The 13,487-nt window shown below is 42.0% G+C and overlaps 1 protein-coding gene across 9 annotated transcripts in view; it reads right to left on the reverse strand.

The window, feature by feature from the left end:
• Nucleotides 1-331: 331 nt before the first annotated feature.
• The window catches only part of EBF2 (EBF transcription factor 2), a 119,537-nt gene continuing 106,381 nt past the window's right edge, over nt 332-13,487 (reverse strand). For 4 of the 9 annotated variants that reach the window (XM_053966517.1, XM_053966512.1, XM_053966516.1 and 1 more), the window contains 6 exons: nt 11,192-11,280; nt 10,007-10,072; nt 9,738-9,915; nt 8,180-8,365; nt 6,839-7,030; nt 332-1,020 (listed from right to left, as the gene is read on the reverse strand). In XM_053966517.1, coding sequence (XP_053822492.1) covers nt 989-1,020; nt 6,839-7,030; nt 8,180-8,365; nt 9,738-9,915; nt 10,007-10,072; nt 11,192-11,280 — 743 coding nt within the window. In that variant the 3' untranslated portion in view covers nt 332-988. Of the gene's footprint in view, nt 1,021-6,838; nt 7,031-8,179; nt 8,366-8,520; nt 8,524-9,737; nt 9,916-10,006; nt 10,073-11,191; nt 11,281-13,487 lie in introns of all 9 variants that reach the window. The other 5 variants (XM_053966518.1, XM_053966514.1, XM_053966513.1 and 2 more) reach the window with 5 other exon arrangements.

A 13,487-nucleotide genomic window follows, 5' to 3' on the forward strand; every position in this document is an offset into this window, starting at 1 on the left:
TTGAGACTTAGCAGTTAATCTTAGTACCTGAATATTTTAATTGAAGCAAAAAATGGAAATGGGGGAAAGGTGAGGAGGGTGAAAAAATTCCTACATGAGCTGTTTACCACAAGGTAGGTAAAAGTTTCTGAGGGTTTTGTTAATCAGAAAGAATCCTATATATCCTTGCACATTAATCCAGTAAGAGGGGGGAAAGTGAGGAGCAATTGCAGCAGTAATAATATATCTCAAACTTATCACTACATTTTTGCATCATCTGTTTTCATTGTACAACTGGAGGAAAAAATCCAAAACAGGGTTTAGTTTCTACCTCTACATACAATAAGTTACAAGTTTATTTATTTAAATAATTGTAAAACATCTTACATTTTTTAAAGAGGTTAAACTATAAGCAAATACACACATACACCAAAGTTCCATCATTCATGTCAGTTTGTCCTAGAAATTCTTTCATGCTGGTACCCTGTTTTGTTGAATTGTTTTTCTGCATAAACTAAATCGATATCTGAAAGGCTCCATAGAAAATAGAAACTTCAACTTTTTTACCCCTACAAAGTAAAACAAATTGTATCCAAAATATCAACCTTGAATCATTTTGCCAATTTCTTTTTTTTTCCTTTGAATATTTTACAAATCTTAGGAAGGTTTTCGTGTCTTCCAGGAAAGACTTTGCATTTCTAATTCAATTCTGCCAACTCTTGTTCATCCTGGCTCTTGCTGATTCTTCATGCCCAATGTTTGAGGAGTTGATGTGGTTGTGTCAGAAATATGAAACAGGTAAATGATGCAGACTTCTATCTCATCCAATCCATAAAAAATGTTCCTTTTTTTTCCTGGGCCTGGCTTTTCCCCAAAAAAGAGCTTGTAGTGCTATTTTTTTCTTTTTAGTGGTCCATCACAATAAGTAGTTTTGTGCTGTAAAAGAAAAATGAAAAAAAAAGGAGGAAAAAATGGAAGAGGGAGGGAGAGCAGCAAAGCTGCCCCTTCCTTACATCGGGGGAATGACAAGACCAGTCATGGCTGAAAAAGAAAAGTGAAAAAGATGAAATTGTGGCAAAATGTTATGGAACAAAATATATTCGAGCCCTTCACCCTCCTGTGAGCAATCAGGAATCACAGGAAGGGCCGGATCTGAGGTTAAATTTGAGTTTTCGTGTCTTTAAGTCTTTTGGTGCTGCAGTGAGAACTGTGAGGACTGACCGTGACACAGGCAATGGGCAAAGGGCCATTCCAGGGTAAAAAGGAATAAATTTCTTCCTGTGTGGGTGGGAGGGACTGGGAGGGAATTCCCAGAGCAGCTGGGGCTGCCCCTGGATCCCTGGCAGTGTCCAAGGCCAGGTTGGATGGGGCTTGGAGTGACCTGGGACAGTGGAAGGTGTCCCTGCCCATGGCAGGGGTGGCACTGGATGGGATTTAAGGTCCCTTCCCAAACCACTCCATGGTTTTCTGATTTTGTGAAAAGCCCAGGCCCACCAGGGTTATTAAATGGATGAAAAAGAGAGAGGATTAATTCAATTCATGTGCGTTTGCAGAAAAACCTTCCCATTTTTGAGTTCTTATCTCTGGAGAGAAGTCCTTGGAGGTGGACATTGCTGAGAACTGTCCTCAGATTCAGACTTCTCAAGCTGAACACTCAAAACCATCCTCAAAAACCAAAACTGAGCAGGGTCTCTGCTCCCTACCCACCCTGCTCATCTGCTTGGAAGGGCTGTGAGCAAGGAAAAGTGTGGAAGCAAAGGGAACTCCCCCCTGTGCTACTGACGAGACCGAGCCAGGGAATTCCAAGCCCTGAATCACGGGCCAAGGCCCAGGGCTGGGCTTTGCCAGTCTGGTTCCAGTGGAAACAGCCTCACTTCCTCACTTTGTTTCCCCCACATGTCTGAGTCACTGCAGCCCTACCTGGCACACTCCCAGAACACCGGGCTTATGTAAATTATTTATTAGTCACTCTTCTGCCTTTAATTGCAGCTCTACTCCTCGTAACCAACAGCAGCAACATTTGGAGCTGCCTGGAACCAGTGCTGCTCCCCAAGGTTTTGAGGGGTAAGTTGAGTTTAGATGTATTTATACAACAAATGAGTGAGTCACGTTTTCAAAGGGGCCTCGGTGCAGTGCGAGGTCCTAATCCTGCAAAGATTTATGTTCACTGAAATTTGTGGAATTATTGGTGTGTTTAAAGCCCTGTCCCACTGAGAATTCATTTCACCCTTTCCTTGAGAGGGTTTAGAAAAGTGCTTTGGGCAAGTTCCTGAGTTAACACAAGTCTGTTACTGGAGCTGTTTTTTAAACAACTGTGGATATGGTCTGTGATTTAATACAATAGGAAAATAAATATTTTCATATTTTCTTACTGACTGGGGCTAAAGTCCCTGCCAATTTTAGCTGATAGCTGAAAGGGAAAGTGAAACCCAACAGCCCAAAGTCAAACAGATACCTTTTGTAATTGCTTTGGAATTTGCTGCTGTTCCTCATATTTTCAAACCTAAATAAAGCAGGTAAACACTTTCATGCCTGTTTTTGGGATATGTGTGAGTGCATTAGAAGAGAGATTTTCTGATGACACCAAGGATGCTGCTCCATTCCTTCTCCTCACCCCAAACACCAAAAATAATCCTACTGGTGGTGTCCCAGAGTGACATGGAGAGCTGGGTATTGACCCCATGCCTGCCTTTCTGTCCTTAGAAGGGAACACTTGATTTAACCTTGGATTTCTGCCCTGCTCCAGGCTCTGCTGGGCTGGAGGAAGAGGTGAGCGTGTACCCTCCGTGCTGGCTCCATCCCACAGGTATCCCAGGGGAGCAGATCCTCATGCTCTGCTCCAGGCAAAATCATCCAGGCTGCCTCCAGGAGTTTAAAGTGTTTGTCTGAGGTGTCCTGGCTGGGTCTTTGCCTGAAGCAAGTAAGGGAGCCCCTGCACAGACCGTGCCTGGCTTGTCCCCATCGGGATGACCTTTTCTGGCTCTTGGATGTCTGGGGACAGGGGCTGCACCCCTGGAACAGCTTAGCACAGCTTAGTTTCAGCCATTCGGGGCTGGTGCCAGTATAGCTTGAGCTCTGTTCCCAAGAGAGTCAGTCCATAATGGCATAAATGCTTTTTTGTGATGCTATTTTTATTAACAGTATTTTCACTTTTTTTAATCAAGGAAAACTACCAGCAAAGCAAAGCAAAGTTTAAACCTGAGTTTCTGCTACTTCTCTTCAAAAATATTTTGAGAAAACTTGTAGATGCGTTATTTTGGGAAGTTGCTTAACTTTAAATGAAAGCACATTTTTTTACTGTAGGATTAGAGATATTAATAATAAAATATGTATTGGAATGAACAGGTTTCCAGAGGAGCTGTGGCTGCTCCACCCCTGCATGTGTCCAAGGCCAGGTTGAATGGGGCTTAGAGCAGCCTGGGATAGTGGAAGATGTCCCTGCCCCTGGCAGGGAGTGGGATGGGATGGGTTTTAATGTCCCTCCCAATCCAAATGATCCTGGGATTTCGTGATTCCATGATCTGATACAGCAAATTCTTTAACACAGAAAATACAAGCACAGCCTAATTTGTGTCACTGGCATTTCATTTTCAGTCTCACCTCCTCCTGCAACAAAGAATGAGTCAGTGGAGGAATATTGGCTGGAATTCTCACCTGGTTTTCTCCAGCTCATCTCACGGCTTCTCTCTCTTTTCACACACCCTGCTCTGCCCATTTCCACCCCACCTCCATTCCCTGTTGGGGCTGCACTGTCAAAAGCCTATTCCCAGCCTGGATCACTTTTTATTGAATGTTTGGGAGGTTTGGATTAAGGTCTTACACTGCTAGCAAAGCTGTAATTATTTTTGCCTGTATTACTATATATTGAATCGATGTAACTTTTCAATAAAGGTGGTTCAATGCAGGACACTCCCTGATGAGTTGGGAATATAGCAACCACCAGTCATTATCCCAGAGGGTCTTTTTTTTTTTTCTCTTGGAGGGAAATGGAAAAAGAATTAGAGATGAGCCTTATTGTATTAACCTTGACAGCTTGCAATTATCAACTGAAACACTTGATTAAAATTGTCACAAGGTTGGAGAATTTTTTTATAAATAAATAATCAAAGATGGGTAGCACCCAGATGATCTGGTGATAGGCACCTTTAATGGGTGTAATTAATAATGATCATAAGCCTGGTGAGTACAAGTGGCCTTTGGAAAACTGTCTTGGAGTGGAAAAGGACTCGCTGCAATTCAAACGTGAGAACTGGGAAGGGGATTAGTGCTGAACTCCAGGATCATGGAATGGTTTGGGTTAGAAGGGACATTCCAGCTGATCTCATCCACCCCCTGCCATGGGCAGGGACACCTCCCATTGTCCCACAGTGCTCCAACCTGGCCTTGGACACTTCCAGGGATGGGGCAGCCACAGCTACTCTGGGCATTCCATCCGAGCCCCTCACTGCCCTCACAGGGAGCAAATCCTCCTAAAACTCATTTTTGGAAAAAAAAACCCTCCCTGTAAACTGCTGGAATAAGGGCAATGCAAATCTGAGGATGAAGATTGTACAGCTGCTCCTGTTTAGACTGGTTTTAATCCAGGCTTAAATACTGCTGTGGTTAACATATATGGAAGCTCTAATCTAGTTTTTCATTGCTGCCTGTAAAGAGGGTGGCATGCTCTGAGGGGCTGGTAAAGAAGAAGAAGAAAAAGATGACAAAGAAGATGAAGAAGAAGATTATCATCCTCTAAATGATATCTAACGCTATAATATATGTTATTATTAGATATTGAGGAGATGTTTTCCACATGTCATGACTGGGGAAATTCAGAGTTAATGGGCTTTCGAAAGGGGCCTGCACATATTCACTGCTTGCCCTGTGCTTTTGCTATTCTCTCTCCAGCAGCATTTTCAGATGCCTAACTGTGATGAGTAAATCCCAGATTCCATGCCCAGCACACCTATCCCTGGCTTCCAGCCCCAGAGGGTGGCATGGCAGAGGGCATTATCCATCTCCCACTGCCTCACTCCAGGCAAGAAGCCTCTTTGGGAGCCTCCTGTTGACTTTTTGGCCACATCTCTCTGTCAGCACTGTGGGAACGTTAATTTGGATATGAGGCTGCGTGTACCTGGATCTTTTCCAAAGCATGTGCTCCCCAGCTTGCATCAATTTAAATATTTCAGCTGGAATTTGCATCCATGGCTGAAAGAGTTCAACAGTTACCAAGACCTGGCATAACAAACCTTGTTTCTTCTTGCTGTGCCACTGACCAGTCCTGCTTTATTGGACACTTAAATTTAACTGTTATAGAATGTGAATATACTTATGTTTGTGTTGATGTATAGGTAGAAATCCCAGAAAGAAAGGGATGTGATTAATAAATTCTGTATCCATTTATCTCTGATTTGGTTAATTCAGCGATTATTCACAACCTTAACTCATAGATTAATCCTGACCAGCTCAGGACGGGACTTTGGTCAGTAGAAATGGATGGATGTCAGGTTTTAGCTTTGAGATTTTGTTCTATTTAATATTAAAGCTCAATTTTTAGAATCTCTCATTGATTACTGATTTATAGGCTGGATAAAATACATGGTATACACCAAACAGCATAGACAGCACCAGCTGGTCTCTAGTACTTTATTCCTTTATAGGCTGAAAGAGAGAGAAACTCCTTCTAAGCAGAGCCTTGAGTGTTACCTTAAGGAAAATTATTAATTTAAATATTTCAGTAGTTTCTTAATCTGTCCTTTTTCTGTCTCCCAGAAGCAGCCTGAGTGGTTTTCTCTCTGATTTGTGTTTAGCACCACCTCAGGTAACTCCTTAATATTTAGGCTTAATATTTGGGCCTTCTTTACATAACAGTTAGACAAGTTTAAAGCAGACTTAAATCTGTGCATTCACATGATGAGATCAATGGATCTAGCCATTCATGGGAACAAAATTTTCTTAGGAAAGTGTGGATTTTCTTGTAATTGGGGCACGGGAATAAGCTGTTTCAGAATTCTCTGAGTTAGCTTTTAAAAATGTTACTGTTTTTGTTCAACATACTTAGAATTTCCTTATTACATAAAATAATCACACTTTCTGCAAGTTCCTGTGGCCGAGCTAAGGGTTTCTATCACACCCAGCCAAACAGGTGCTGTTTGTGGGGCTCATTTGGAATTACCACTGGCTCTTGGCACGGCTCAATTCCCAGAGCTGTGTTTCCTAGGCTATCTCTAGTGAAGTCTGAAGGAGCCAGATGACTTCCCAGGCCCTATAAAGGCATTTTTTATGGAGACTTGGAGCATATTTATGTGCTGCACACACCCCCCCAGCCTGTTAAAAGCAAGAATTCGGTACAGGTTTCCATTCTTATCTTACTGTTCACATTTGTTTCACAGATCACCTTTAAACGGGCTGTAAATGGGCTGTGGGGCTCAATTCCCGGGCTGAGCCTAAATCTTGCAGCAGGTTTGTGTTCTGGACAGAGCTGAGGATTAACTCTGCTCTGTTTAACAAGTTCCCCAAGCCTGAGGAGAAGTCATTCCCCACAAAAGAGTTGATATTCCCTTATATTCCAGGGAAAGGTGTCCCTGCCTGTGGTGGGGGTTGGAACTGGATCTTTAAGGTCCTTTCCCAGCCCAAACCATTCTGGGGTTGAAACTCATTGGGTCAGAACCTTCCTGTGGAAATCAGTGCCTGGCCCCTGCTCTAAAGCCAAAAGCTTGGATTAATCCTTTAATCCAGCTGGGCTGGGGCAGATTTTCTCTCCTGAGCCCTGTAGTACCCATGTGATGGCACTCAAGGTGATGATTGGTGGCACTCAGGTGGTGGCTGCATTCACCCAAATGGAAGCTTTAATGGGAATTTACAGGAACACATTCCTCACCTCTGAAGCCGTTCCCGTTGCCGCTGGAGCAGGCGGGAGAGGGAGACCCTTGGGGTCTGATGACAGGAGCAAAGGCACTCTTCTGTTTGACAGCAGGGAACACCGAGGAGGAGAACGGGAGGATGGAAGAAGTGCTGGAGGAGCCGACTGTTGGACTTGAAGACATCACTGCCAAAGGACAAAAAGGAATTTCTCATCAGAAATTTGCCATTGTCTGACTCCTTGTTTTACCTCTCAAAGGAGGTCTCATTCTCTCAGCGAGGATAATTAGAGTAAGTCTGAAGTAGAGAGGGAGTTAAACTGAATAGGTCAGAAAAAACAGTTCTTAATTCTTTCAAAATTAAGGATGAGTGTGCCAGAAAATTGAAAATCATCAAGGGAAAAACAGAGTCAATAGGAACTGTAATGGCCTGTCCATTCAGTGTCCTTGGGATTCGGAAAGGTTGGCAAATCCTGTGTCTTCCCCAGTTTTTTAAAAGTTAATTTTCCTTGGTTTCAAGCTGCTGCCTAGATTTTACTCTAATTGGCTACTTTTTAAAGAAGAGCCTTGCAAGAAAAAAGCCCCTTTCTATCTCAAATAACTTGTCCAGGAACTGTTTGCTGATCTTCCAGAACAATATCAGCCATTCCTCAGCAAAAGGAGGAATAAATAACAATATTTCATGTGCATTTCCAGGTCTCTTGGTAGAATTAATTTGAAATCCTAATAACACAAGAGAGACCTGGTCCTTTCCTTATGGAAAGCTCCAGAAGAGGGGATAATACTAACACTAATACTAATACTAATTTGTTTAACTCTTCATACATATATAACATATATTTAATTATTTACTTACACCATAGATGGTGGTGTATACTTTTTTGTTGTTTTTCACACATTCCCTAGACAAAGGGAAATCAAGGTATGGGAGGAAAAGTGGCCGTTCATGGTAAAGCAAGCAGAAATTGAGAGATTAATTCTATTACATGTTATATTTCTGGTTATGAAGTTAATATGGTTTCACAGGAAATTAATCCCCAATTCAGCTCTCAGTTATTGATAATGCCTTCAAACTCATAAAGATTATTTGAGTGGCTTTTACCCAGGATTTGCAAAGCCTTCGTGCTAAAAGCAGTGGCTACTCGCTTAATAAAGCTGCAAATTGCACCTCATTTCCCACAGTGGCTTTGCCACTCAGGAATCTGCATAAGGATAAAAAATGGAGGAAAATAAAGAAGTAAGCTTCATGACACCCAAACACAAAGAGAGCCTTAGACCAGATGTGCACTACAGCCATGTGTGCAGGTTTCTGGGGCAGGAGGAGCAGGGTGGGGTCAGGGTGCGCGGGCACGGTGCCGTACGTCCGTAGGGCGAGCCCGTCGGGGAGCCGTTGATGAAGCCAGGGGAGCCGGGCACGCCCAGGTTGGACATGGGCACGTTGCTGTAGCCGTTCATGCTGTTGCTGGAGGTGCTGTAGTTGGACTGCTGCGGGGTGGAGCTGGACGAGTACCCCCGGGGGGAGATGCTGCTGGTGTTACGGATGTAACCTGGAAATAAAACACATTTCAGAACACCTCCGTGGCTTAAAGCTTCCTCCTGCACATCCCCTGCTTAAATAAATGTCATTGAAATCCAGATTATTTAAAACGTTTAGGCAATACCAATAAATTCAGTGGTTTTTCCTGCACTTTAAGTTCTGAACCAACTTTTTGAGGTGATCCAATGTATATTTTTCCAATAAAATTTAATTTATTAAAATTTTAAATTCATTCAAAGACCTGGACAACATTGTGTGTGCTTATGTTTACCTGGGGTAGAATTTATAATACATGGGATTTTCTACCACTGAATGGGGGAGGTTTTACTCTTCAAATTATTGTTGAATTGTTGAATTACAGATAAATTGCAGATAAAGCAAATACATTACTAAGGGGAAATGATAACCCATATAAAGTTTGTAGTTTAACTTTTAATTTCCTCTACTTGGGAGAAAGAATAAACTGGATAAGTAAAACCCATTTTTGTTGTATTAAAAAATGCTAACAAATATTTGAGAGCCAAAATTTAGCCTTTTTTTACTCCAAAAAGAGAGTTGAAAACTGTAGCTACCAGCATAAAAGGATAAAATCATTATTCCAGCTGCAAAAGGGTCTTTCTATGGAAAAACTTTCATTAGAGACACTGATACAGTAATTACATTAAGAGTAGTCACTATTTAGATGTAATATTTAGGTATACCAAGTCAGGTAATTTCTGCTCATTTACATTATGAGGTTTTAATTCAGGGCTGGTAAGACCTTGAAAAAATGAGCAAAATTATCTTCATGATGGATTTTAACTGGGCAGATAGAAAATTAACTTTAAATGACCTGGGTTTGCTGCCTTAGAGTGTTAAACACAGCCAATTATTGAGATCAACCACAGGCTGCTTGTGCTAAAAATCAAAATATTCAGGGCACAGAAAAGTTGATAATTCTTTCAATGTTAATACATTGTTTTATGGGTTGTTTTCCTCACAATCAATAGTGTATCTGGACTAAATGTAATACATACAATATATGAATGTTGGTAAAATGAACACTGAAGCAGCTGCCTTAAAAACAAAAAAAAAAGGAAAATTTCCCACTGCTGTGTGAGGTTTTTTTCAGCTGCTGCCATTGCTGTTTGTGAAAACAGAGATATAATACCAAGAAATTTATATTTTGAGGGGGACAGGGAGAGAATTCAGGGGCGAGTTGGTATCAAAAGTAATCAAAAATTATTTCAGATAAGACACAGGGGCAGCACCACCCTTTGGAATGCCCAGAGTTAAAGCCAGCGCTGGGCACACGGAGAGGTTGGAGAACAGATCCAGGGGGAAAGCGCCTGGGAACGTGGCTGGGTTGGGGTTTCAGGGCCCAGGATCACTTCGGGGCTCACCCTGGTTGTTGCCCTGCGCCGACTCGGAGATGCTGACGCCCAGCTGGCTGCCGTAGGAGTTGATGCCCATCATGGAGCTGTGCGCCGGGGAGCTGGACAGCGCGGGGATCTGCGCGGGGTTGCGGGGCACGCTGTACAGCGCCTCGGCGATGTCGGCCGCGCGCTTCAGGATCAGGTCCTGCGAACGAGGGACAGCTCAGGGACGGAACGGAGCAACGGGGAACCTTCCCAGCGCCTGGGCTGCACCGTCCCACCCCCGGCAGCCTGACCTGGTTGTTGTGGGGCGTCCCGTACAGGGCCTCGACCAGGTCAGCGGCTCTTTTCAGCAGCATCTCCTGTGGGGAAGAGGGAAAGAGGTGTTTTAATGGCAAAAACTAGCTCCGGTCAATAAATGAAGTAAAATAAACATATCTAATAAATAAAGAAAATAAATAAACAAAAAATAAATGAAATATATAATACATAAAATAAAATTTAAAATATATAAATAAAATAACAAAAAATAAATGTATAATAAATAAAAATAATTACAAAGTACAAATAATTAAATAAATTTGTAATAAATAAAATACCAACAAGGAAATAAATATAAAAAACACAATAAAATGGTAAAATAAACTAGAACAGGAGAAAATAAATAAAATAAAAGACAGAATAGACTAGAATAGACTAAAGTAAAATAAAAGAAATGCAATAAATAGATGAATAGAATAGAATAGAATAGAATAGAATAGAATAGAATAGAATAGAATAGAATAGAATAGAATAGAATAGAATAGAATAATTAGTTAAATGGAATAAAACCATGAGCTAGTATTCTCTCAAGTGACTCCAGTGTTTGTCTGTGGTCACTCTGAAGCCCGGGTGCGCTCACGTGCTGTGTTCAGGTGTTATTTGCCAGGCACTTGAGGAATTTGAGCCGTCCCAGTGGGTCAGAGCAGCCCGCCCAAACCACGAGTCCCTTTGGAGCCAGCGGGGGCTGATCCCTGGCTCGGCCGTGCCGTGGCCGGGGCTCCTCCATCACCCGGAGCTCTCCAGAGTCCTGAACCTGCTCCACCTCAGCAGCACCAAACCGGGGACAAATCCCAGACGTCCCCGCTCCCCCGGGGATGTCAATGGATCCTTTTGCATGGACACACGAACGTGTGTAGGATTCAATACATTCCTTGGCATTTGGGCTCAGGGACGTGCCACCAGGGATAGGGCAGAGCACAAGGACAATGAACTGGAACGTTCACTGGACTCAATTTAGCAGCAAAATTACGCAGACACTGTTAGACCTCTAACATACAAAAATCACTGTGGGTTCTACACAGTCCCATTCTTGCCAGACTTGCAAGTAATTGGTGAATTCAAATGTGATTGTCATTTAAGATATAATTGTGTCTCTCTTATGAATTAGAAGTGAAAAAACACATTTGGTGGGCTGAGTGAAATGCTTAAAATTATTTTACCTTAGCTAATCTTTCAGGGTCCCCAGGATGTCTTGGGATGACCTTCTGCAGTCTTTGGAAGCCGTAATCTATGGTAGGTTCATTTAAAGCTGGAAGGAAAACATCAAACCCCACCCCATTATATGGCTGTATCTAAACATGTACTTTTATATGGCTCTGTCTCAATAGGGCAACAAAGAAATCATGACTTCTGCACTTAAAGCTCCTCCTGTTTCCCTGGCTGACTTCTCATCTTCTATCAAAGGCTGAATGAATAATTTGCAAGATGCAGCAGCACTGTCACAAAATACTCCTTTAAGGATGAATGTTTCACTCTGGACAAAATCATGACAGCAATAAAGCAAATTATGAGACAAGTACACACCAGAACAGGTCTTCTCCTGCTGGTTACACAGCCAGAAATCAGACAGCCATGTTTGCTCCTCTAATAAACACATTCCACACACGCCCCCAATGTTTTGCAGTCCCGAAGTAGGGCACAGTTATTCATTAGACACATTCCCTTCCCCAGTTGTGTGTTCTGCATATGCTGCCACTTCCCTGTAATGATCTTAATCTCTGGTGGATAAACCAGGATATTTTGACCCAGATCCTCAGTTAGCTATTGCTGGCAGAGCCCTACTGGCATTGTTGATTATTTCAGAAAACTTCAGACACTTTCCTAGTCTCTGCTAGGAAATCGCAGCAATAATACCCGAATTTCTGATTATTCAAATTCCAATTTAAATTGGTGCAGAACCCAAAAGTCAGCTTGCAGCATTCTCTGTGCTTGAGCTCTGCCTGCCTCTAACACCTCAGCAGTGCCACTGAGCACCAGCACTGTTACAGGGATGTTTTTCTTTGAGTTCCCTTATTCTTCAGAATGCACATTTTAACACAAATGACACATTCATGCTGAGGATTCTGCAAAGAATTTCATGACACATTTAATAAGTAACATATGTAAGTACTTTAGCACTACCCTGAGTCAGTGCTGGCTTAGACCTTCTTGTACCATTTGTGGTTCTTTTGGGAGGGAAAAAAATCTTTATTTTTTAAAATAACTAGCACTGTCACTGGCACAGCTGAAAACCCCTGATTACAAGAGATGCTGATGGTTCTTATTAAATGATCCAAAATTTGCTGAGCACCTCACAGGAGAACCATCTTCTGCACCAGGAGAAGGACCCGTCATGTGAGACAGAGTTTTACACTGATCCAGGTTCCCTGTTTGTCCCTGCTCCCTATTTGTCCCTGTCTGCCTTTGGTATAACAACATGAAGGTAAAAGGTCACATTCTTCACTGAGATACATTTTATATTTACTTTTTATTAAATAATTATGGCATGGCATGAAGTTTAAATATTACAGGAGATAATCAAGTGGGAATTGAGCAGAGAAAACCCAGACCTGAGAATTTAGTCTTGGCTATACTTAGAATGTCTTTGCTCTCCACTGGGAGCCATTCTGGTTTGCTGAAGGAGTTTAATAATACACATTTCAGCTGCCACAGAATCTACATCCCATTTGGGAAGAGGAGTTTTTTGGGGGGTGGGCTATTTTGCCAATAATCCTGAGAATTAGAGGCCAATTCTCTCAAGAGCCCAAACATCTTTATCTGCCATTTCTCTTCTTGATCACAAACCTATTCATTTAAGTGATATATCTAAAGCTAAAGAAATGTGAAATATATAGGAATTCAAACGTGAAATATACAGGGATTCAAATATATATGAAGTTACTAAAAATAGCTAGTGGAAATATGCAAAATGCTAATTCAGGAAGAAGAAGCTGGCTATTATTCAACAAACATTTTTCCAATGGATTGACATGGACAGTTTCATCCTGATAGATCAACAGCAGCAAATCATTTCCCAACAATGCTGAATTGTTCGCAGGACTCAGCCATCCTGAATCAATGTGTACATTATGTCTTTCAGCACAAAGGTTTTCTGTACAGCCTGCAACAAAATTGCCCACTACTGGTTTTACTTATTAATGGAACAAAAATATCTCTGTTATGAAATCCTGCGAAAAACCAGTACCAAGTATTTGGAGGAATAAATGACACCTTCCCAAGTGGAAGCCAAAGATGAAGAATCCACCAGCAAGTTTGAGCAGCTTCCCCACAATACCACTTCCACTGAGGAAAGAGCTGCTAGGTCAGGAGTGATTTATCTGTATGTTACATAGAAATATGCCAGAATTATGTCCAAATGTTCATTGATTCAGAGACCATAAAGGGGTCTGACACACAAGCAGGCTGCTCATTGTTTCCTAGAAATCAGATATCTGAAATGAAACCCCTCAGAAAATA

The sequence above is a fragment of the Vidua chalybeata genome, chromosome 28 (genome assembly GCF_026979565.1).
Source record: "Vidua chalybeata isolate OUT-0048 chromosome 28, bVidCha1 merged haplotype, whole genome shotgun sequence".
Lineage (NCBI taxonomy): Eukaryota > Metazoa > Chordata > Aves > Passeriformes > Viduidae > Vidua > Vidua chalybeata.